The sequence below is a fragment of the Orycteropus afer genome, unplaced genomic scaffold, assembly GCF_000298275.1.
Source record: "Orycteropus afer afer isolate SDZICR_OR568_19922 unplaced genomic scaffold, OryAfe1.0 scaffold00142, whole genome shotgun sequence".
Classification (NCBI taxonomy): domain Eukaryota; kingdom Metazoa; phylum Chordata; class Mammalia; order Tubulidentata; family Orycteropodidae; genus Orycteropus; species Orycteropus afer.
The window spans coordinates 4453745-4476000 of NW_006921729.1; the positions used below are offsets into that span (position 1 = coordinate 4453745).

Consider the following 22256-nt stretch of genomic DNA (forward strand, 5'->3'; position numbering starts at 1 on the left):
ACTTTTCTCTGTGTCCTTCTTTCCTATGTATTCCCACCCTCTGAGTTTTCTCCCTGCACAAATGCTGCCCTGACCTCCCATGGCTGATTATTCTAAGGAGTGCACCTACCTGGTGTAATTGTTCATCTTATAAGCCTATCTATTGTTTGGCTGAAATTTAAGCCATGGGAGTGAGTTCAATTCCAGGCCTGAATGGTGACTAGAGGCCAGAGGTTTCACCAGTCTCTATCAGACCAATAAGCCTGGTCTTTTTTATGATTTTGAGTTTTGTTCCAAATTTTCTTAGGCTGCAGTTTTTGGAGCAGATTGCCTGGTCTTTTCCCCCATGAAGCTACTGGTGGGTTCAAACCACTCATCTTTTTGTTGGCAGCCAAGTGCTTAACCATTGCACTACCAGGGCCTCTCGGGGCTCCTGTATGCATATTAAAAACATAAATGCTTAGAAAAATATTGAAAGGAAAACATTTCAGTGTTTGTAACAGTGCTTATCTCTAGAAAGAAACATTGAAGCCAGAGCATGAGCCAGGGATGTTTTCATATGTTGCCTTATGCTTTGAATTCTCTGTCATGAGTATGTATCACTCTTTCAGCTTATGAAGACGTTGGAAAGAGTCAGAGACCCTGCCCTGGGGCCCGTCCTTTCCAGCTCTCATCCAGTCTTTTCAGCTGGGCGGCTGGGTCTACTTTGGAGATGGCTGCTCATCCATGTTCTGTTCCATTCCCAGGGATCATCTGGTGCTGCATCTTACAAGGCCAGCTGGACGAGGCTGAGCAACAGCTGGAATTCCTGAAGGAAGTGCAGCAGTCCCTTGGAAAGTCTGAGGTCTGAGCTCTCTGGGGCATGGGCTGCTCCCTGATCTTGTTGCCCACCCTCTTTCTACCCCAGTTTCTAATACAGAGCAGCCAAGATGGCCAGGGACTCTGCCTTGCCCTCCACCATCCACTCTGCCCTAGTGATTCCAGGACTCGGGCTTCCCTCTGCAGGTGCTGGTTTTCCTCCAGGCCCTTCTGGCATCCAAGAAGCACAGGGCGGAACAGGAGGCCCCAGCACTCCTGAAGGAAGCTGCAGAGCTGCATTTCTCCAGTATGCAGGGCCTCCCCCTGAGCCCCGAGTACTTCGAACGGCTGGACCCCTCCTTCCTGGTCTGCATCACCAAGGAGTACTTGTTCTTCTGCCCCAAGCAGGTGAGGGGCAGACTCATCTTCATGGCAGGGGGTCTGGAATACAGGCTTGGATATATGCATACCTGAAAGACAGAGGCTGAGACCTCACCTGGCCTGTCACCAGGCTGGTCTGAGCCTTGGGCAGGCAGTCAGGTGCTTCTCACACTTCGACAAGCAGCACACAAATCATCTGGCAGATTCTGACTCAGCAGTAGGACCTGACCCTGTATCTCTAACTAGCTCCCAGGTAATGCTGATGCTGCTGATCTTGGGCCCATACTTGGAGAAGCAGGGCTCTAACCCATGCCCCTGCTGTTATCCTAGAAAAGAACTTGGCTTCCTTCGTCTAGAAGTCTTCAAGGAAGTATGTTTGTCTTTGCTTGTTAGTCCGGCTTTCCCAGCCAGTCAAGATTCCTCGTGGGCACTGATCATATCTTAAACATCTTAATACCACCCCTATGCCTTGTAATGAATCACTCAACAAATACTAATTGGGTACACTACCATGTGTCAGCCACCATTCTAGGTGTTGAGGACACGCAGTAAACAAAACAAAGTCCCCATTGTCTGGAGCTCATGCTCAAGCACTAGCAGGCACAGGGTGGACAATCGACATATGTGGGATAAAATAAAATCTCTTTACTGAGAGCTCTGGGAGTCTCTCTTGCATGGGATAAACCACAAAACCAGACCCCGGTGTTCCCACAGCCCCGGTCGCCAGGCCAGATCGTGTCTCCACTTCTTAAACAAGTCGCCGTGATCTTGAGCCCTGTGGTCAAAGCAGCCCCAGCTCTGATTGAACCCCTTTATCTGTCAGCTCACGTCAAATATCTCTCAGGTGAGCCTATGGGTCCTTGAGGCCAGGTGGGGCCTTGCATGCATTCACCTGGTGGGGCTTCTGCATCTGGTTTGGTGTCCACAGACTCCCTGCACACACATTCACACACTCACTCACACATACACATGCATACCTTCCTCACTAGGCCTGCCCACTCTGTCCAACTCCAGTTCCCTAGATACCTTCCTGATCAACCCTGCCAACAGGTCTCTCTTCCACCTAGGCCTTTTGCTGATTATTTACTTGGTCTGTGCCATTGAACTTCTATTACGTCATTGAACTTCTTTTACATGCCAGGTGCTACTCTGAGTACTACAATACAGCAGTCCCAAAATAGACAAAATTCCCACATTCGTGGAATCTGCCTCCTAGTAAGGGAAAATAAAGTCCCTGGGTGGTGCACATGGTTAGTGAACTCGTCTGCTAACCGAAAAGTTGCAGGCTCAAGTCCACCCAGAGGTGCCTTGGAAGAAAGGCCTGGTGATCTGCTTTGAAGAAAATCAGCCATTGGAAACACTATGGAAGACAGTTCTGCTATGACACATACGGGGTCTCCATGAGTTAGAGTTAGCTCTACAGCAACTAGTTACAGGAGAAATAGAAATAGACAATAAACAAAGCAGCAAAGCACATTATATAGTTTGTTAGAATGTGATAATGCCATGGAGAAAACTAAAGTGAAGAAGGGGATGTGGTGGGGAGGGGCAGCATTTTTAAGGAGTTGTCAAGAAGGCCCCGTGGCAAAGGTGAGACCTTCTACAATTAGTTGTCTCTCCAATGTGGCCCATCCTAGGGGTTATAGTCCTGGATTGGGAGTGTTTACAGATGACCTTTGGCACACTGAGCCCTGGCCTGGGCCTCTCCTGGGCTGTAGAGCTTCTGGGAGGCCAGAACAGTGCCCTTCCAGCTTCTCCCACCTCAAAGGCCAAACCCTAGAAAAGGAGGGAGAGCTCTCCACGGGTGCCCTATTTTGGTCCAAAGATTTCTCCTGACATAGAACCTTCCCCGGAGTATTCTCTGCCCCTCTTGTTGTTGTTGTTGTTGTTATGTGCCGTCGAGTCAGCCCTGACTCATAGCGACCCCTCCTTGGGTTTCCGAGGCAGTATCACTACGGAAGTAGGATTGCCCAACCTTCCTTCCGAGGAGTGGCTGATGGGTTTGAACCGCCAGCCATCTGGTGAGCAGTCAAGTGACTTAGCCACTATGCTACCAGAGCTCCCTCTCTGCCCCTCTAGCCTTGCATTTGTCCTATGGCACCTCATTGTGTGCTCAGACCCTGCTGGGAGCCCAATTCTCCCTATTTTCATGAGGTTGCCAAGTTTACACACAACTTCAGTGCCTCTTGGGAATAAGGCATAGCAGGAGGACACCCCAGGGGTGCCGGCAGCTGCCAGCAGGTTTGGGCCAAATCAAGGTCTCCAGTTGCCTAGGTTGCCGTGGTGATCTCTTTACCTTTCTGCAGCACCCAAGGAAGAAGCAGGGAGTTTGGGACCCAGAGTGTGTGCTCCCTACCCACCATGTTGTAGACCCCAAGCAGAGCTGGAGGAAGCTCTCCTATCAGTTCACCATGCCCCACCCTGGGCTGCCACAGCCACCCCCTAAGCACCAGTCTGGAGCAGGGTGGCCCTCAGCCCCACAGTTCAGAACCCCAGGAGGTTCAGAATCAGCCTACCAGCCAGATGAGCCTGAGTTTAAGTGCCAGCTTTTTCCTCTTCCAAGCTATGTGGCCTGGAATCTCAGGTCCTTTATTAAAAGTAAAACCAAAAAACCCAAGCCATCTTATCAGTTCCAACTCATGGCTACTTCATGTGTTACAGAGTAGAACTGAGTGCCGTAGGATTTTTTTTGGCTGTAATCTTTATGGAAGCAGTTCATTGGGCCTTTCTTCTGCAGCTCCACTGGGTGGGTTTAAACCAGGGTTTTGAGCCTAGCACAAACTGTTGTGCTGCCCAGGGATCTTTTATTAATAAACAAGAATAATAATACCAGCCTTACAGGACTGGACAAATATTACACCAGACATTCTAAAATGCTTCACATGTGTCAGATACAGAGCAAATGTTCATAAAATGTGGCCATTCTATATATTTAAAAAAAAAAAAAAAAACCAAGCTTGTTACCATTGAGTTGATCCTGGCTCATAGTGACCCTATAGGACAGAGTAGAACTGCCCAGCAGGATCTACAAGGCTGTAATCTTTACAGAAGCAGACTGCCACATCTTCCTCCTGTGGAATGGCTGGTGGATTCCGTTAGCAGCCAAGCACTTAACCACTGCACCCCCAGGGCTCCTGTGGCCGTTATAATTTGTTATTACTAAGTTTTGTCCTGCTCTTAAGGTTGGGAATTAGGACTTATATATTCCCTCCGTGGTTTCAGATGGAGCAGTGAAGTGACTTAAAGGGACACAGAGAGAAAGAAAGGTTGAGTATTTCCTCCCTTTTGTCTGAGTCAAGGCAAAAACTATGTAGTTTTGATTTTAGGGAGGTACCTCTGAGTGAGGCATAACAGAACTGAGTAAAATGCCTAACTTCGGTATTTCTTGGTAAGGGCATGTAAAAGTCATTCTGCCTTTGCATAATGGGCCTCAGGAGTCCCCAAGGACCCCCGGACATAGAGGTTTGTCTTTCATTTCTAGGAGAGCTAGAGAATGCCCAGAGCACCCTGCAGCGTTGCCTGGAGCTGGACCCTACGTCTGCAGACACCCACTTGCTCATGGCCCAGATCTACCTTGCTCAGGGCAACTTTGCCATGTGTTCCCACTGCTTAGAGCTGGGCGTCAGCCACAACTTCCAGGTGCGGGTCCTCTGTGCCCTGTTGCCTACTCAGCATCCCGAAGCCCCAGGGGGTGGGCATGTCTACCTCCCTCAGACCCTTCTGCTGGCCAAAGACAGAGCCAGGTTTAGTGAGTTTCTGGGCCTTCTCTGCTCTGGGTGCTGTGAGCAGCAGCAGAACGGTAGTGAACTGTGGCCCCCCACCCTGCTATGCTCCTCTAGGTCCGAGACCACCCCCTCTACCACTTCATCAAGGCCAGAGCCCTCAACAAGTCTGGGGACTATCCAGAGGCCATAAAGACTCTGAAAATGATAACAAAATTACCAACTCTGAGGGTGGAAGAAAGCAAGAAGTTCCGTGGGCCTTCCTTGCAGCCCAGCGAGCGCGTGTCCATCTTACTGGAACTGGCAGATGCACTCCGGCTGAATGGGGAGCTGGTAAGAAGTGACATGCTCTCCTCCTTTGGGATTAGGGTATGTTGGAGGTCAAGGGTACCCTCCAGACAGGGAATCAGGTACTTTGATTCTGGCCACAGTCTGAGCACGTTTTCATTTGTGAGCATGTCTCTCCACTGCCTAAAAGACTTAAGTGTTTCCCATTGCCCTCAAGATCAAATCCAAATCCTCCTGGGCCCTGCATGATCTAGCCCTTGCCTCCCTCACAGTCCCCATGAGGATCTCAGTGAGGGAGCACACTAGCCCAGCAGTGCCACCACCATCACTGCTTGTGCACTTTGGGCATTACACAGCTCCAGGTGATGCCACATCACAATCTTGATGAATGGTGCTGCCTTGGAGTGCTGCAGGGTACAGCCTCCTCAGCTGTGTAAGGCAGCCCCCAGGCCTTGGAAGGTCTGGCTGGGCAGAGGCAGAGAACACCTAGGCTCCTCAGCTGATACATCGGAGTAATGAGGAGCACAGAGGCAGGGCAGGCCTGGGAGGAGCTGGGCTCTATCTGTTCCCTTGGGCTCCCTGGCCTCACTGGTCCCACCAGCTCATGGGAAAGGGCTCTGGCAGAACAGCCCTAGAGCTATCTCTGTGATCCATCTCCAGCCTTCTCCTGTGATGATCCCTGAGTCGGGGGGGAACCAACCCATGAGGCCTTTTTTTTCCTTAAGATAAAAATTGCCTCCAGAGCAAAGATGGGAATGTGGAAGGATGCTTATTGTGCTTGCCTCTCTTAAGTCTGCCAAAAGGAACAGAAGAATTGAAAGTAGAATGGAATCTCCATCTATAATGAAACAGGAACAGCCACATGCAAGAAGAGTTATTCATCATTGATTTACTTGGTCATTTATTCAGCTACTGTTTGTTCAGAGTTTACAGTATTGCAGGCACTCTGATAGGAGCTAGGGATGAAGGAGAACAAGCCAGAGAGGCTCTGTCCTTGTGGAGGTTACCATTGGTGGGATAGAGAGAGAAAAAGCGGCGGTGCCTGCATTTGCTGGGAACTTTAAGAACTGGGGATGCAGTCCAGCCACAGGAAGAGAAAGGACCTGGTTCTACTCCACAGAAGGGCAGCACTGCTGGATAAGGACTCCCTGCTAAAATGCTTCTTCTGTGTTCTCTGCCCTGGTCTCCTACATAGGAAGAGAGGTGGGAAAGAGGAAAGTAAGGAGGGAAAGAACCTGAAAATCAGATTTACAGCTTCCTCAGATGAGATAAATCACAGATCCACAAGCATGGCCTTCTCTGTGAACATCCATCCTGACGCTAGCTTCCCTCACAGGCTGCTCCCCAAGGGAGGACCAACAGAGAGCTAAGGGGAGGTGTGCTTTAGGGCAGCTGTGCCAGGTCTCCCTCCCTCCCTAACCCAGATCTTGAGAAGAGGGCAGTTTAGATGGAGCTGTTGCCATTTAAGGAGCATTTAAGGAGGAGCAGTTATCAGAAGGGGTCCATCTAGGGAAAGTCTGAAATTGTTTCTTAGGTTAACAATTTGAGAAATGAAAGTTCACCAAAAATATTTCATGATAGAAAGATGTCTATTAGTAGAATTAACATAGACTATTTCCACTAAGGGAGCTCTGGTAGCATAGTGCCTAAGGCACTTGACTGCTAACCAGAAGGCTGGTGGTTCAAACCCACCAGCCACTCCTCGGAAGGAAGGTTGGGTAATCTACTTCTGTAGTGATACCACCTTGGAAACCCAAGGAGGGGTTGCTATGAGTCGGGTCTGACTTGATGGCATATAACAACAACAACAACAACATTTCCACCAAATTAATCAAGACTTATGAAAAAGAAAGCAAGGCTATGTATCAAAAGGCAGAGGTGAAGCAACCCACAAGCAGCACAGAAAAGGAAAAACATAAGTCGACAAAAGCCAAAGTACATGCATCTCTGATAAAATTGTAAATGAAATTAATGAACTTATTAAGTGAAAGAGACATTCACAGTGACTGAAACAAACCAACAACAAAACCTCTATTATCCACACTCCAAAAACCAAAAGGTCCAGAAGAAAAGTGAAAAGATGGTACAGACATGCCAGACAAACAGAAAGCAGGGGCTGAGGTAGCAATGTCTGCTGAGGCTGAATTCAAGGGAAAGAGCACCAAAATCGGTGAAAGAATTAAAAAACAACTACTAATAATTATTAAAATAACTTGGGACAAATATAATGAAAGTATAACTCAAATAGGATCTTTACACGTCAAATACTGCAACATTAAAATATCTTTGGTCATTGGTTGCAGGGGATATCAAGTTCAATTGGCATAACATACTGCACAGAGATAATGTTCTGCCTCCTACTTTAGTGAGTAGAGACTGGGGCCTTAAAAGCTTGTGAGCAGCCATCTAAGTTGCACCAATTGGTCTCTCCTCATCCAAAGCAAAGAAAAGTGAAAAAAAAAAAAAAAATCAAAGATGTATGGAAAGAATTAGTTCAAGAGACGAGTGGAACATGGGAACTTCAGCCTATATGACCCTTAGACCAGAAGAACTAGACAATGCCTGGCTACTACTTCCAACCACTTGGAAAGGGATCAAAATTGGAGATCCTGGATAGAGTGGGAGAAAAATGTGGAACAAAACTCAAAATCATGAAAAAGACAAGGCTTACTGGTCTGACAGAGCCTGGTGAGACCTCTGAGACTATGGCCACTAGTTATCCTTCAGGTCTGGAAATGAACTCACTCCCGTGGCTTCCAGACAAACCATAGACAGGAATATAGGGTGAACATTCACATCAGGTAGATACAATCCTTAGAACAATCAATCATGGGAGATCAGAAGGGCAGTATTTGCACACTAAGTTCAGAGAGTGGGAATGCATAGGAAAGAAGGACACGGGGAAGAGGTAGCTACAGGGGAGGAAGTGGGAAGAGAGCTGTTACACTGGGAGAGATTGCAGGCAATGTCATGAAACAACATGTGTATGAACTGCTGTATGGAAAATGAATTTGCTCTGTAAACTCTCAGCCAGATCACAATAAAAAATAAAATTAAAAGGATAATAAAGGAATAGTATGAAAAAATATATCTCTTTGGTCAAAAGCAAGAAGATATAAGGAGACACAACCAGAAGGTCTCCTATAGGAAGGAATTGCAACAGTCAAGGTTTGAGGTGCTTAAGGAACAGGCAGGTTATTATAGTTGGGGATTCCTTCCTGTACCCCCAAGCAGAGTCTCTAGGTGGTGCAAACTTTAATGTTCTCAGCTGGTAACCAAAAGATTAGAGGTTCAAGTTCACCCAGAGATGCCTCAGAAGAAAGCCTTGGCCATCTGCTTCTATAAAACCAGCCATTGAAAATGCTATGGAGCACAGTTGAGTTGGAGTCTGTTTGATGACAGCTGGTACTGGCATTCCCAAGATAGCTAAGGGTCCACCCCTTCCCCTCCAGAAACAGTTGCCATAGACTTTAAAGGGCTCTCTCCCCTCTCTGCCACCAATGCTGCAAGTCTTACCTGAGCCCAGCTCTGACTCCATGCTTTATCTCTTTCACAGAGCAGGAGTGGAAAGGGGGATTACTTTAAGTTTCCTTGAGGTCTGGAGACTGATGGTGGTTAACTGTGAATTGAGCATTGGTTTGGTTTTCATGCTTTAGCATGAGGCCACCAAAGTCATGCAGGATGCCATCAATGAGTTCAGCGGCACGCCAGAAGAGATCCGCATCACCATCGCCAACGTGGACTTGGCCCTGAGCAAGGGGAACGTGGACGTGGCACTCAGTATGCTGAGGAACATCACCCCCAAGCAGCCCTGCTACACGGAAGCCAAGGAGAAGATGGCCAGCATCTACCTGAACGCCCGTAAAGATGTCCGCCTGTATATTGGGTGCTACCGGTAAGCCAACTAGGCAGCACAGTGCCAGCCCATTCTGTCGGATTTTAGGGAGTGTATTTCTTCAACCTGGGTCTTTAGAATATGTCCTTGGAGTGTGTGAGACACAGGTGTGAATTTCCCATGGGGTAGAGTTGGAACGTAACAGGTCAGCTACTGAGTTCTGAGGACACAAAGCTAGATGCACCAAGTCCTGCATGCATGGCTCACATCCTGATGGGAGACTGGATCTGACTCCCAGACACACGTTGAAGGAACTGAGGGAATGCAATTCTAGTCTAGCCCCTGGTTGTGTTTGTCCTTGAGAAAATGTCCAGAGGCTTGGATATGACCAGTCTGCAGTGAAGACTGAGGGTGGACAGCAGGTATCTGAAGCCTGGAGCTTCTGTCTGTCTCTGTGTGAGTTGGTGTTGGGACCTTGAGGCTGCCTTCCCAGTCCCTTCAGGCAAAACTCCATCTAAGCAATTTCTTGCAGTGATGAGGGCAGGTTGAGGGGAATAGGGAGGCTATCTCAAGAGCTTGTAGAAACCAATAAACAATGGGGTGGTGTTTTGGTTACCTAGTACCACTCTGACAAGAATATACCACAAATGGGATGGCTTGAAGAAACAGAAGTTTATTCTCCTACAATTTGGAGGCTTCAAGTCCAAGTTCAAAGTGCCAAGCTCTAGGGCCTGGGTGAAAGCCCCTCGACCTTGGGGTTCAGCTCTGCCTCCTGTTCCCAGCCCACTGGAGCCAGAGGCTTTTCTTCACTCAGACACCTGCTGGTGGCTGAGACTGACAAGCCCGAAGTTGACAAATAAAAAGGCACAGTCCCAATGTTACCAAACCACATGTTGTGTTGTTGTTGTTATGTGCCGTCTAGTCAGACCCAACTCATAGTGACCCCTCTTTGGGTTTCCAAGGCAGTATCAGTATGGAAGTAGATTGCCCAAACTTCCTTCCGAGGAGTGGCTGGTAGGTTTGAACCACCAGCCTTCTGGTTAGCAGTCAAATGCCTTAGGCACTACACTACCAGAGCTCCTCCAAACCACATGGCAAGCCATTAATTCAAGTCCATTGAAAGTTCCAAGGTCAGCAGAGCATGGCAGGCTGCTGAACAATGATACAGCTACATGCAGGGTTCAAGCATGCTATAAGCCAGAGTCTGTTCCCAAGGCTTCTCCTTATATACAGGAAGCCGACCACATCCCTAAGGCAGCTACTCAGCTGCTCACAGGAGATTCCATCATGGAGCTGATTACTAGTCTCATCATGGGGAATACTAACTACATCCAGCTGCTCAGCCACTCAACCAGGCCTAGCCAAGTTGACACACAAACTAAACTACCACAGGTGGCATGGTCAGATTGGGGTTCTAGAAAGAACAGTGTGTCTGCCTTAGATGGAGAGGGCTCTGGAAGGGTGGGAGTAGAGTGGAGGCTCTATCCATGGCCCAGATGAGGAGAGCCTGTACTGAAGCAGCCAGTGCAATGCCTCACGTGTGCTTTAAATAAAGATTGGATGGATAGATGGATGGATGGATGGATGGATGACAGCCAGAATCAGTGGCCTTGAGAATCAGTGGGAAAGAAGAGAAGGAAATGGATTCAAAGAAGGTGAAGGATGCACAGACCTGAGACAAGCTTTTGGTTACCTTTGCAGTGAGCTCTGTGAAAACCTTCCTGGCCCCCACACCAGCCTGCTACTGGGTGATGCTTTTATGAACATTCAGGAGGTAAGTGAGGGACCTCACAGTCTTGCCAAGTGGCCCCTCATCTCACTTCTCCGGTGAAAGAGAAGAGAGAGACCCCCAGATACTTTCCCCACCAGCCTGAGAAGGCCTTGGAAGTCTATGATGAGGCATATAGAAAGAACCCGCATGACGCCTCCCTGGTCAGCAGGATTGGGCAAGCTTATGTGAAGACTCACCAGTACAACAAGGTCAGGCTGGGCTGGGCTGGAGGTGGGGGGAGGGGGGAGGGAGGGCATACAAGTGAGAGGGTCTGAATGGGAGGAGTGTGCCTGGGTTTCCACCCCAGCTGCCTGCTGAATGGCACACCAAGGGAAGAACTCAGCAACTCCCCCACCCCATCCCTGCTCCAGCTGCAGCATCCTTGAGCCAGCTGGGAGGCCCTTTCATCTTAGAATTCTGTGTTCCGGAGGGGCATACAGGTGCTGTGGCTGTTGGAGGCAGTATGGTGTCAGGTGCTCAAGCAGAGCAAACAAGGTTCACTGGGCACCAGACCTGATGCCAATCCTTCCTGTTTGCACCAAGGCAATTAATTATTATGAGGCCGCCCAGAAGATTAGCGGACAGGACTTTCTGTGCTGCGATCTGGCTGAACTGCTCCTGAAGTTAAAGAAGTTCACCAAAGCAGAAAAAGTTCTAAAGCAGGCACTGGAGCGTGACTTTGGTGAGGCAGCCTTTTAACGCACTCCCAGCACTTGGAGCCAGCAGCCGGCTCTCTGTTCTCCTACAGGAGTGTTGGCTGGAGTCCTGAGCCTAGCCCAGTTCCCTCCCACCCCCCCAGCCTTACTAACCTGAGTTTCCATTTTACAGTCCAAGATATCCCATCCATGATGAATGATGTTAAGTGCCTACTTCTGCTGGCAAAAGTTTATAAGAGTCATAAAAAAGAAGATGTGATGGAAACTTTGAACAAGGTAGTTGGCAGATGGGCCCCAGGCCCCTTACCTCCCAGGTCCCATGGAGACTGAAGAAAGAAGGAAGGGGCTACTGGTCTGGAAAGTCCCAGGCCCTGGTCCTCAAAAGAGCACCTGGGCTTCACCTCTGACCTACATCTTCCTGTTTATTCCCTGACCCCTGCTCATTCTGTGTGGGTGCAGCAAAGTGCTCTGAGCTGAGCTGGGCTGGCCTGGGGAGGGAAGGGTGGGAAGTAAGCCCTAAAGGATGATTGAGGTGATAATTATGGGAACCACAATAGCTCCCACATGGTGAATGCTCTATGCCAGGCTCTGTATTGGGCATTTTTCTATCTTTTTTAATTCTTACAATAATATTGTAAGGTAACCACTCTGACATTCTCATTTAAGAGATAAGACTATTAAACTCACAGAGCTTAAGAAATGTGCCCAAAGTCAGTAGAGCTAGGATTTGGACCTGGTCTGCCGATCCCAGTCCATGCTCTTCCCCCACTGGGTGCCCCTGATTTGAGAGCCCCTGGCCACTTCTGCTGCGGTCTTCCTCATTCTTGCTATCCAAGGGTGTGGCCTGGCATTTGCTCTTGGGTGCATTCTGAGGTTGTATAGAGAGAGCTCACACTCTAATCTATTCCCTTGTTTACCGTCCACTGAGCATGCAGGATGCCCACTCGGTTTTTGGCCTGTGGGGAGCCGAGTGCTCCTTTGTGCCCACTTCTGGTAACTTACCTGGCACTGTCATTTCCTCTTGCCCTGAGGCTTTCCACCTATATACTTGGTGATTTTAGGTCATGGATATTTGGGGATGGGGGTCAGGGGACTGCCTAAATTCCCAACAGGGCAACATATTCAGAACAAATTGTATCTGTAAAATGTAGCCTGCATTGAGCACCTACGGGGTACCTATTCTAGCTGGTAGGGCAGCCAAAGCAGATTAGACACTGTACCTCAAGGTACGATGGCAGCAAATAAACAGGAAAAGCACAATATAGTGTTTTGTTTGAGTGCCTTTCCTTCTGCTCCTGCCCCCGAGACAGTGCAGCTTGCCTCCCTATGCACTCAGCAGTGGCTTTGCCTGTCTGGTGACTCTGATTTACCCAGGGCACTTGAGATGTCTTTTCTAACATTAAACCAAATACCAAACCCACAGCCATCAAGTCACCATTGGGTTTCCGAGGCAGTAAATCTTTAGGGAAGTAGACTGCCCTGTCTTCCTTCCATAGAGTGGCTGGTGGGTTTGAACCGCCAACCTTCTGGTTAGCAGTCAAATGCCTTCGGCACTGCACCACCAGATGCTGGCTCTGAAGTCAGAGTGTAGAAACTTTCTGTGGACTGGCCTAAGAAAGAGCCTGGCAGGTCAGGCTCTCGTTCCTGAGCCTGGGCTTATTGGTCTCCCAAGGCCTTGGACCTCCAGTCTCGGATACTGAAGCGGGTTCCACTGGAACAACCAGAAATGATCCCCTCTCAGAAGCAACTGGCAGCCTCCATCTGCATCCAGTTTGGGGAGCACTACCTTGAAGAGAAGGAGTATGCCCAGGCAGTGCGGGCTTACAAGGATGCCCTCTCCTACTCACCCACTGACAACAAGGTGAGTGGCCCTGCTTCTTCTTTCTGGGCACATGCCTTGCTGAGCTCCCCCTGGGGCCAGGGGCCAGTTCCTTTTCCATACCTCTTTGAAGAGCTCAGGTGGACAGGGTGCGGGAGGCCAGCCATGGGCAGCTCCCCAGTTGGGGATCCTGTTCCAGCTGACCCCAGGCCTTCACCTGCCACAGCCTGTGAAGGCAGGCTGAGAAGCCCCACTTTGGACAGCCATTTGAAGGTGGGCTTGGGAGGACATTTTGCTGAAAGTCATTTCTTAGAAATGGGGAGGTGATAAGAGTTGTTGCTGCCAGGGGCTCCTTTGGCATGAAGTCCAGGCTAAGCTTCCAAGGAGTTGCAGAGCTGTAAGGGGGTATGTGGTTCCAGATATGGAGATGGTGGCTAGCTTTCAGGCTAAGAGAGTAGATGATGATCTTGGTGAACGACCCATTTGTTAATTTAATTATTCACTCATTTGGCAGATTTCTAATATGTGCCAGGTCCTATACTAGGGTTTGGAGGCAAAATAGGGCAAGACATGGTCCCCGCCCATGCGCTGCCATCAGGCAAGGGGAAATCAACCATAAATAGGCTGTTCTGATACCAATGCAGTATGCACTGTATGTGAGCACAGGGCACGATGAGGCTCAGAGGAAGGGTCCCTGCCCCAAGTCTGGGCCACAGAGGGCTTCCCAGAGGAGGTGAGCCAGAGCTGAAGATAAATAACCAGGCCCCCACTTTGAAAGGTCAGTTAGCCTGGAGTATTGGACAGGAGCAGAGGAGGGTCAGAGATTCTGGAGGATTAGGGATTCATTCTGAAAGCAGAGCCTATAGACATAAGGCATAAAGGAAAAAGAGGCATCAAGCACACTCCCAGGGTTTTCCCATGATGTTCCTTGGTTGGTGCACTATATCCAGCTTCGTCCCAGGTGGTGTTGGAACTGGCGCGGCTCTACTTGCTCCAGGGGCATCTGGACTTGTGTGAACAGCACTGTGCCATCCTCCTGCAGACCGAGCAGAACCAGGAGACCCCCTCTGTGGTAGGAGGCCCCAGGCCTACCTCCCGCCCTCCTCAGCTCAGGGTCCTGTGACCCCATTGCCTGGCTGACTCCCCAACCCCCTGTCCAGAGGATCTGTCAAGCAGAGGGCTCTTGAGCTAGACAACTGCCCTTCAGTGGGAGGGGTGGTCAGGCCAGCAGGGGGCAGCAACAACCTCTTGGGCCTTCTAAGGGGAGGGGGTAAGGTTGACTCACTCTAAGGGAAACCACACCCACTGTCACTGAAGGCCAGGGTGGGCCAGGTTCCAGGGGCTTCAGGCAGTATGTTGAGAAAGCAGTCCTCAGTTCTGCTCTCTCCTTCCTATCATCAGCCCTCCACTAGGGCTGCCCTAAGAGCGGAGACTGAGACCCTGCAGAGCAGAGGAGGGGAGCCCCATCTCTACCTCCATTGCCTAGAGTTGGCAGTGTTCAGAAGTGCGTGTATGTGTGGAGGGCTGTTCTACAGGTTGTCAAGAGACCCCATTGATATCTCCTTCTGGTTTTAGCTTCCCACTCCCATTCTCACCCTGCTCCCCACTCCCATAGGCTCCACCTTCTGAGTGAGGGTCTGAGGAACTTTCGGGCTCCTCCTGTAGCAGCTGTTCCACAGCCTAGGGAGACTGCCTTGGAAGTCTTTTTCTACCTCCCCTCTTCCCTTGTACTCATCTCCCAGCTACCACACAACACCCCTGCAAACTGCTATCAGAGATTCTAGACTATTGTGTGTTTTCTGATAGATGATGGCTGACCTGATGTTTCGAAAACAGAATTATGAAGCTGCCATCAGTCTCTACCACCAGGTCCTGGAGAAAGTACCAGGTAACTTGGCCCGTTTTGAGACTGCCTACATTAGTTCCCATTGAGTACCAGCTGCTGCTCCCAAGAAGCGTGGGCCCTCTCCCCTCCTTCCTGACTGGGCAGAGGCAGCCCCTTCCTCTCTGATTGTTCCCATAGTGGCAGGAAACCAAGAAAGACCTGATGGAACATACAAGCACTTCCTGAGTCAAAGGGGCCAATTCCTGACAGGGCAGTGCTTGGTCTTAGACCCATGAAGGCCTGTCTGTCTCCAAATCATAGCTGCTGAGGCTGAATATAGCCTCGAAGTTACAGCTTTCTGGAGAGGCCTTGGACTACTCCCTTGATATTAGCTCCATTCCCACTCAACTGCAGCATAAACCACCCCTTCTTGCTGGGGAAGGAGCTACATACAAGGGTCAGGCTTGAACCCCAGCAGGCCCATGGGAGAATGTTCTATGACTCCAGCAGATCAAAGTGGTTAGAAATGTGGACCCTGCAGTCAGGCTGCCTGGATCTGAATCCTGGTCTGCCACTTGCTAGCTGGGTAATCTTCATCAGATTGCTTACGTAACTTCTCTGTGCCTCAGTTTCCTTGTCTGTATAATAGGGACAATAAGAATACTACCTCATGGTGTATTATGGTTCATGTTAGTAGTTAATGTAATTGGTGGTTGTTGTTGTTATTTGCCATCGAGTCGGCCCCGACTCATAGCAACCCCTCCTTGGGTTTCCGAGGCAGTATCACTACGGAAGTAGGAATGCCCAACCTTCCTTCTGAGGAGTAGCTGGTGGGTTTGAACCACCAGCCTTCTGGTTAACAGTCAAGTGCCTTAGGCACTATGCTACCAGAGCTCCTAAAAAGTCAGGCTCACTGTACCCCGGGTAATTAGTAAGTGCTAAAGTTGTGATTTGGAGCTCTGGTAGCATAGTGGCTAAGACACTTGCCTGCTAACCAGACGGCTGGCGGTTCAAACCCACCAGCCACTCCTTGGAAGGAAGGTTGGGCAATCCTACTTCCGTAGTGATACTGCCTCGGAAACCCAAGGAGGGGTCGCTATGAGTCGGGGCCGACTCGACGGCATATAACAACAACAACAACAAAGTTGTGATTAGGCACTCTCATGATACAGTAGTTAAAGCATTTGGCTGCTAACCAAAAGATCAACCCGCTGGTTCAAACCCACCAGTGACTCTGTGGGAGAAAGGTAAGGGAGTCAGTTTCTACAAAGATTTACAGCCTTGGAAATCCTACCAAAAAAAACAAACTCATTTCTGTCAAGTTGATTCCAACTCAAAGTGACCACTCATTGGGTTTCTGAGGTGGTATCTCTACGAAAGTAGATTGCCCAGTGTTCTTTCTGAGAAAGTCCTGTGGCACCATTCTGTTCTGTCCTGTTGGGTCTCTGTGAGTCAGAATCCAGTCAATGGCAGTGGTTTATAGTTGTGATTATTATTATCATTTTTAAACATTATTGTTATTATTCTCTCAGCACCAGCCCATGAGGCAGCCCTGGGATGTCCTTGTTTAGCCCAGATAGGCAATGTCTCCTGGCTTCCTCTTGGGCACCCAGCACCTCCTGCTTCTTCCTGCCAGGTCATGTCACCCCTAATTGATGTAGCTATTGGCCATTATAGCCTGGAGATTTCTGCTCTCTTGTCATTTTAGATAATTTTTCAGTACTGAATAAATTAATCGATCTGTTACGAAGAAGTGGTAAACTTGAAGAAGCCCCCACCTTCTTTGAACTGGCCAAGAAGGTGTCCAGCCGTGTACCTTTGGAGGCAGGGTTCAACTACTGCAGAGGCATTTACTACTGGTAAGTTAAGGAGGGGGGATGCACAGGAGGCCTCTCCAGCACTAAAACCTGTTGCCATCTAGACAATTCCCCCCATAAGACAGAGTAGAACTAGATAGAGCCTGTTGAGACCCCGGAGCCTATGGCCCCTAGTTACCCTTCAGGGCTGGAATTGAACTCACTCCGGTGGCTTCCAGCCAAACCATAGACAGGCATATGGGGTGAACATTTATATCAGGTAGATATACTCTTTAGAATGATAAATCATGAGAGATCAGAAGGGCAGTATTTGCATACTGAGATAGCTCAGGGGCAGGAATGCATAGGAAAGAAGGACACAGGGAAGAGGTAGCTACAGGGAGGAAGCTGTTACATTGGGAGGGATTACAGTCAATGTCATGAAACAAAATGTGTATGAACTGCTGTATGGAAAATGAATTTGCTCTGTAAACTTTCACCCAACTCACAATAAAAATTAAAAAAAAAAAAAAAAGTAGAACTGCCCCATGGGGTTTCCAAGGCTACAGTCTTTGCAGAAGTAGACTCCCACATCTTTCTCCTGTGGAGTGGTTGGTGGGTTTGAAATACTGAACTTTTGGTTAGCAGCCAAGTGCTTAACCACTGTGCCGCCAGGGCTCCTTCTTGCTCAGCACTAGAGGAGCAGAAATTCTGCTTCCAGGATGGGGAGTTGAGAGACCATAGATTCAGCTCCTGCTCTTCGCAGACTAATGGAGTGACCTCTACATGTCCTTGCACTATCTGGGTCTCAGTTTCCCTATCTGATTCTTGGTGTTTCTCTCCTCCACCACAGGCACATAGGGCAGCCCAACGAAGCCCTGAAGTTCCTGAACAAGGCTCGCAAGGACAGCACTTGGGGCCAGAGAGCCACCTACTACATGGTACAGATTTGTCTGAACCCGGACAATGAGATCATGGGCGGAGAAGCTTTTGAGAACATGATGGCTGAGAGCATGTAAGGACTCCACTTGCCCATGAGGGACAAGGGTGGGATCCTGGGGAAGGAGGGGAGGTCCTACAACCTATGAGCCAAGGCCAGGGGTGCAGGCTGAGCTCATAATCCATCGCCCACAGCTCCATGGATAAGAAGGACTCAGAGCAGCACGGTGTGCGCACAGCTGAAAAGCTGCTGCGTGAGTTCTACCCACACTCAGTCTCTGGCCAGGCCCAGTTGCGGCTTCTGCAGAGCCTCTGCCTGATGGCCACAAGGGAGAAGGCTAACGTGGAGGCAGCGCTGAGCACCTTCATCGAGATGGCCCAGGCCGAGGTGCGCCTGCTTGCTGGGATGGTGGGCGGCAGGGCAGAGGCCTAGGGTTAAGCCACACCAATGGCTGTTTCCCACCCCGTGTGCAGAAGAACAGCGTCTCCGCCCTGCTGGCCATGGCACAGGCCTACACTCTACTGAAGCAGATCCCCAAAGCACGCACACAGCTGAAGCGCCAGGCCAAGGCCCCCTGGGTACTGGATGAAGCAGATGACCTAGAGAAGAGCTGGCTCCTGCTGGCCGACATCTACTGCCAGGGGGGCAAGTTCGACCTCGCCTCAGAGCTGCTGCGGCGCTGCGTGCAGTACAACAAGGCAAGGGGCCACACAGCATCGGGGCGGCCAGGAGTAGGGGTGGAGGAAGTGGGTGGCACAAGTTCAAGGGGCACCATGAGGAGATGGAGAAGGAGGGGCACATGGGCATAAGAGTGGTGGGGGGAGAAGAGACACGAGTTAGGAACAGGGCTGCAAGAGGCAAGTAGGAAGGGCAACAGGGCCAAACTGAATGGTGAGCACCAGTATCAGGACAAGTCAATGGTTGATGCCCTGGTGGCAGGGCACACTCAGGGGGGAATGGAAATGGAGGAGAGAGCTGGGACGTATTCTTTTGTTGAGGGACTTGCAGGGCTTGAGGAGTTGTTTACCTGGTCAGAGTACATCAGGAAGAAAAGGGGTAGGATAAGAGGGGTGCATAGGAAGGGATCATGCATGTGTGGGGTGGCTGAGAGAAAGGCACACCAGTTCGGGTGCTGAGAAGGTCAAGCAGGAGCTCCAATTCTTGCAAAGGTGGGGGGGGTTGCTTTTGGGCACCCTTACTGGTTTGACTCAGGGCAGCTCACCCCCTGTTCCTTGCCCTGCCCCGTCTCACCCCATTGCTGGAGCTGCTGGGGACTTGTCATGGCTTCCCTTCCCCAGAGGCTCTGACTGGCTTTCCTTGCAGTCCTGCTGCAAGGCCTATGAATATATGGGCTTCATCATGGAGAAGGAACAGTCCTACAAGGATGCAGCTACCAACTATGAGCTGGCCTGGAAGTACAGCCATCATGCCAACCCTTCCGTGGGTAAGAGAGACAACCAAGGTGCTCATGGGTAGGTGTGGAAGGTGGACACCAAGACCCTAACTGACCCCAGAGCTCGGGGGCTGTACCCCTGCTGCCCTGGGAAGCAGAGGGGTTTACATGTCATTAGGGAGTTACTGTTTCTGTTCTTCTCACCTTTGGACAGGCTTCAAACTCGCTTTCAACTACCTGAAAGACAAGAGATTCGTGGAGGCCATTGAAGTCTGCCACAGTGTAAGAAGCCACTGACACTGGCTGGGGAGGGCTTGAGGAGGATATTAGCTGGGAACTCTACTGATGCTGCACACCTGCTCTCTCCTTGTCCCAGGTTCTCAGAGAGTACCCCAACTACCCCAAGATCAGAGAGGAAATTTTGGAAAAGGCCCAAGGATCCTTGAGGCCCTAGCAATGGTCAGTGGCCAAGCAGTCCACCAGCCTCTGGAGGTCATGGAGGCCTGGGTGGAGGCAGTCAACCTACAGAAGTGTCACAGAGGGGGTGGGAGATGAGGGCTGTGGAAAGGATTTAGAAAATGACATATTCTTTCCCGTATCTGTGTTGCATGTGGTTTATTTTGAATCATGCCTCTTCTGGACTAAGGGGCATCCCAAGGCTTTATGTTTTAAAGGAACAAGAAGTAATTTTGCTCTGGGGGAGAAAGAAATCAACCAGCTTTGTTTCTGCTGGGCTTACTGGGCACATTCTGATAGGCTACATTTTCACATTTATCCCAGACTCTGTGAGAGAGAAGAAAGAGGGGGCTCCCAGTGGACTGATAGTTTTAAAAAACACAAACCTATACCTATTTTAAAACTGTTACATCAGCCCATAAATGCCTCTCCTCTTCTGTCTGGTCCCAGCATTCTGGAGCTAAAGAAGCAACTGCTCCTCCCCACCAGGCTGTCCTCCCTGGCAGTGGGCCCAGGATGCTGTGGGCAATGGGCCCAGACAAGGAGGACCAGCTGCAAGAAGCCCCGTAGCTGGGCCCTGTGTGAAAGTGCCCATCACCCGGCAGGTTGCAAGGGCTATTGCCCCACCCTCCATGCATTGTCTCCTCCCGCCCTCAGGTCTTCAGCTGACTGCCGCTGGTCCTCACTGGTTTTGTGCGAACCTGATTACACTTGCCTGATGCAGGGAAATACATTCCAAGGAAAAGTAATCGCCACTTCAGCTTTTGTAAAAGACACAAGCGGACGAATTCATCCTCCAGAAATCCCTTTACCACCTAAGGGGGCAAACACAGCGGTCTCTATGTAGATGGATAATGTTCATTGTAGCTGGCAAAGGGGTGACAGAGGTTACCTTCGCTGTGCTTCCAATACCTCTCTCCCTATTTTTCAGGATAACAGTAATAGGGCTAGCCTGGTCTTGGGGGAAGGATCTCTGAACTTGGGAGTCAGGAAGGCTAGGATCTGCCAGTGTGACTTGCCCCTCTGGGTCTCAGTGTGTCCATATGCAGCAGGAAATTAGACTAGACCTGTTACTCACAAATCATGGCATATATCCCTGCTAGTGATATAGAGCAAATATTTTTAAGTTTAATATCAATGTTTTTATATCATTTTTTTGTAGAATAGAAAAAAAATAACTAGCACAAGCTCATGAATTCATGGATACTATTGCATAGGATGAGTCTAACTTTTAAGCATATTGGCAGCATCAATTTAAAGAAAAATCTGAGTATGGGTAGAACGTAGATATATGGTAGTTTTTCAAGAGCAGTCTTCGTAACAACTGAGGCTTGGGAACAGTGAATGGATAGGGTCCCTTGGAGAACCGAGTGAGTTGTCCTTGATGGCTGCTTCGCCTTGTTTTTATAACATACTGCTAGTCACGTGCACAGCTTCTTGGTATGAGTCAGTGATCTGGAACGCTTCCCCTAGTTACTATCATCCTTCCTATGGGAAAATCCAGTCCCTTTACTATGATCTGTTTTACAACCCAGTTTCTTGGGGTGGGTTGTGTTGAGAGGCAGGTCGGTCTGTAGTTTAAACAGGCAGGGCTGTATGTGTGGAAAAATGCGTTGTATGAAAAGGGATTGTGCATTAATCATGTTTTTTGTCACTGTAAAACCTAAGTTGTCTTCTTTGATCTCAAAAAAGAAAGTCAAGCAATGACTCACTTGCCCAAGAAGGGGAGAAGGCAGGCCTTAGTCCAGCCATGGGCTGTTTCCTTGGGGTGTAGGAGACATGGGGGTTTCCAGTCAGGTCTCTGGAGCTGCTGGAGGCTGCCACAGGAACCCCAGGCTGCTTAGAGACTCCAGAGCCCTTGGGGAGATAGAAGTTTTATACATACATCCTGAAGCAATCTCTTACAAAAGGGTCCCTAGGGGCCAATGAGGAAGGAGCTAGAACATCTGCCATGTGCCATGGTGCTCCACCCCTGAGAAGCCTAAGCCCTGGCTGGCCCTGACCAAGTGGATATAAGGACAGGCTGCCCCACCATAGGCCAGACTCCAGCCACCAGTCATCTAATGGCCACTGACTATGTGGTCATATCCAGAGGCAGGAGACAGATGCCTAAAGGTGACAGGATGGGCCAAAAGAAAGGATAAACATATAAAAAAAGCAGAAACATGAAAACAGAAGTCACACATACACACCTGGGGCTTGCAAGTCCCAGGCACCCTTCTCTGTGCCCAAAAAACCAAACTCACTGCCATCAATTCAGATCTGACTCATAGTGACCCCTCGTTGGGTTTCCAAGGCAGTTATCACTACACAAGTAGACTACCCAACCTTCCTTGCAAGGAGTGGCTGGTGGGTTTGAACCACCAGCCTTCTGGTTAGCAGTCAAGTGCCTTAGGCAGTATGCCACCAGAGCACCCAGGATTCAGCAAGCTCATGAGGTGAGCAGTGTTGTTTGCATAGTATTTAGAGCCAGGCACACAGAGGGTAACTTACTTGCTAAGCCATCTCACTAGGTAGTGGAAGAGCTGGGACTTGAACCTGACAATCTCATCCCAAGTTCTCAGCCCGGGAGGCTCTCCTCCATATAGAGAGAAAGT

The 22256-nt window shown here is 49.6% G+C and overlaps 1 protein-coding gene across 1 annotated transcript in view; it reads left to right on the forward strand.

Moving 5' to 3' along the window:
- The window catches only part of TTC21A (tetratricopeptide repeat domain 21A), a 55606-nt gene extending 35949 nt beyond the window's left edge, over positions 1–19657 (forward strand). The window contains exons 10-29 of the mRNA XM_042781635.1: positions 726–823; positions 985–1185; positions 1873–2002; positions 4640–4797; positions 4998–5213; positions 8825–9063; positions 10705–10777; positions 10873–10983; positions 11318–11456; positions 11603–11706; positions 13103–13291; positions 14211–14321; positions 15056–15137; positions 16783–16933; positions 17724–17885; positions 18005–18197; positions 18284–18508; positions 19134–19254; positions 19418–19485; positions 19580–19657. Coding sequence (XP_042637569.1) covers positions 726–823; positions 985–1185; positions 1873–2002; positions 4640–4797; positions 4998–5213; positions 8825–9063; positions 10705–10777; positions 10873–10983; positions 11318–11456; positions 11603–11706; positions 13103–13291; positions 14211–14321; positions 15056–15137; positions 16783–16933; positions 17724–17885; positions 18005–18197; positions 18284–18508; positions 19134–19254; positions 19418–19485; positions 19580–19657 — 2849 coding nt within the window. The remainder of the gene's footprint in view (positions 1–725; positions 824–984; positions 1186–1872; positions 2003–4639; positions 4798–4997; positions 5214–8824; positions 9064–10704; positions 10778–10872; positions 10984–11317; positions 11457–11602; positions 11707–13102; positions 13292–14210; positions 14322–15055; positions 15138–16782; positions 16934–17723; positions 17886–18004; positions 18198–18283; positions 18509–19133; positions 19255–19417; positions 19486–19579) is intronic.
- The last annotated feature ends 2599 nt before the right edge of the window (positions 19658–22256 follow it).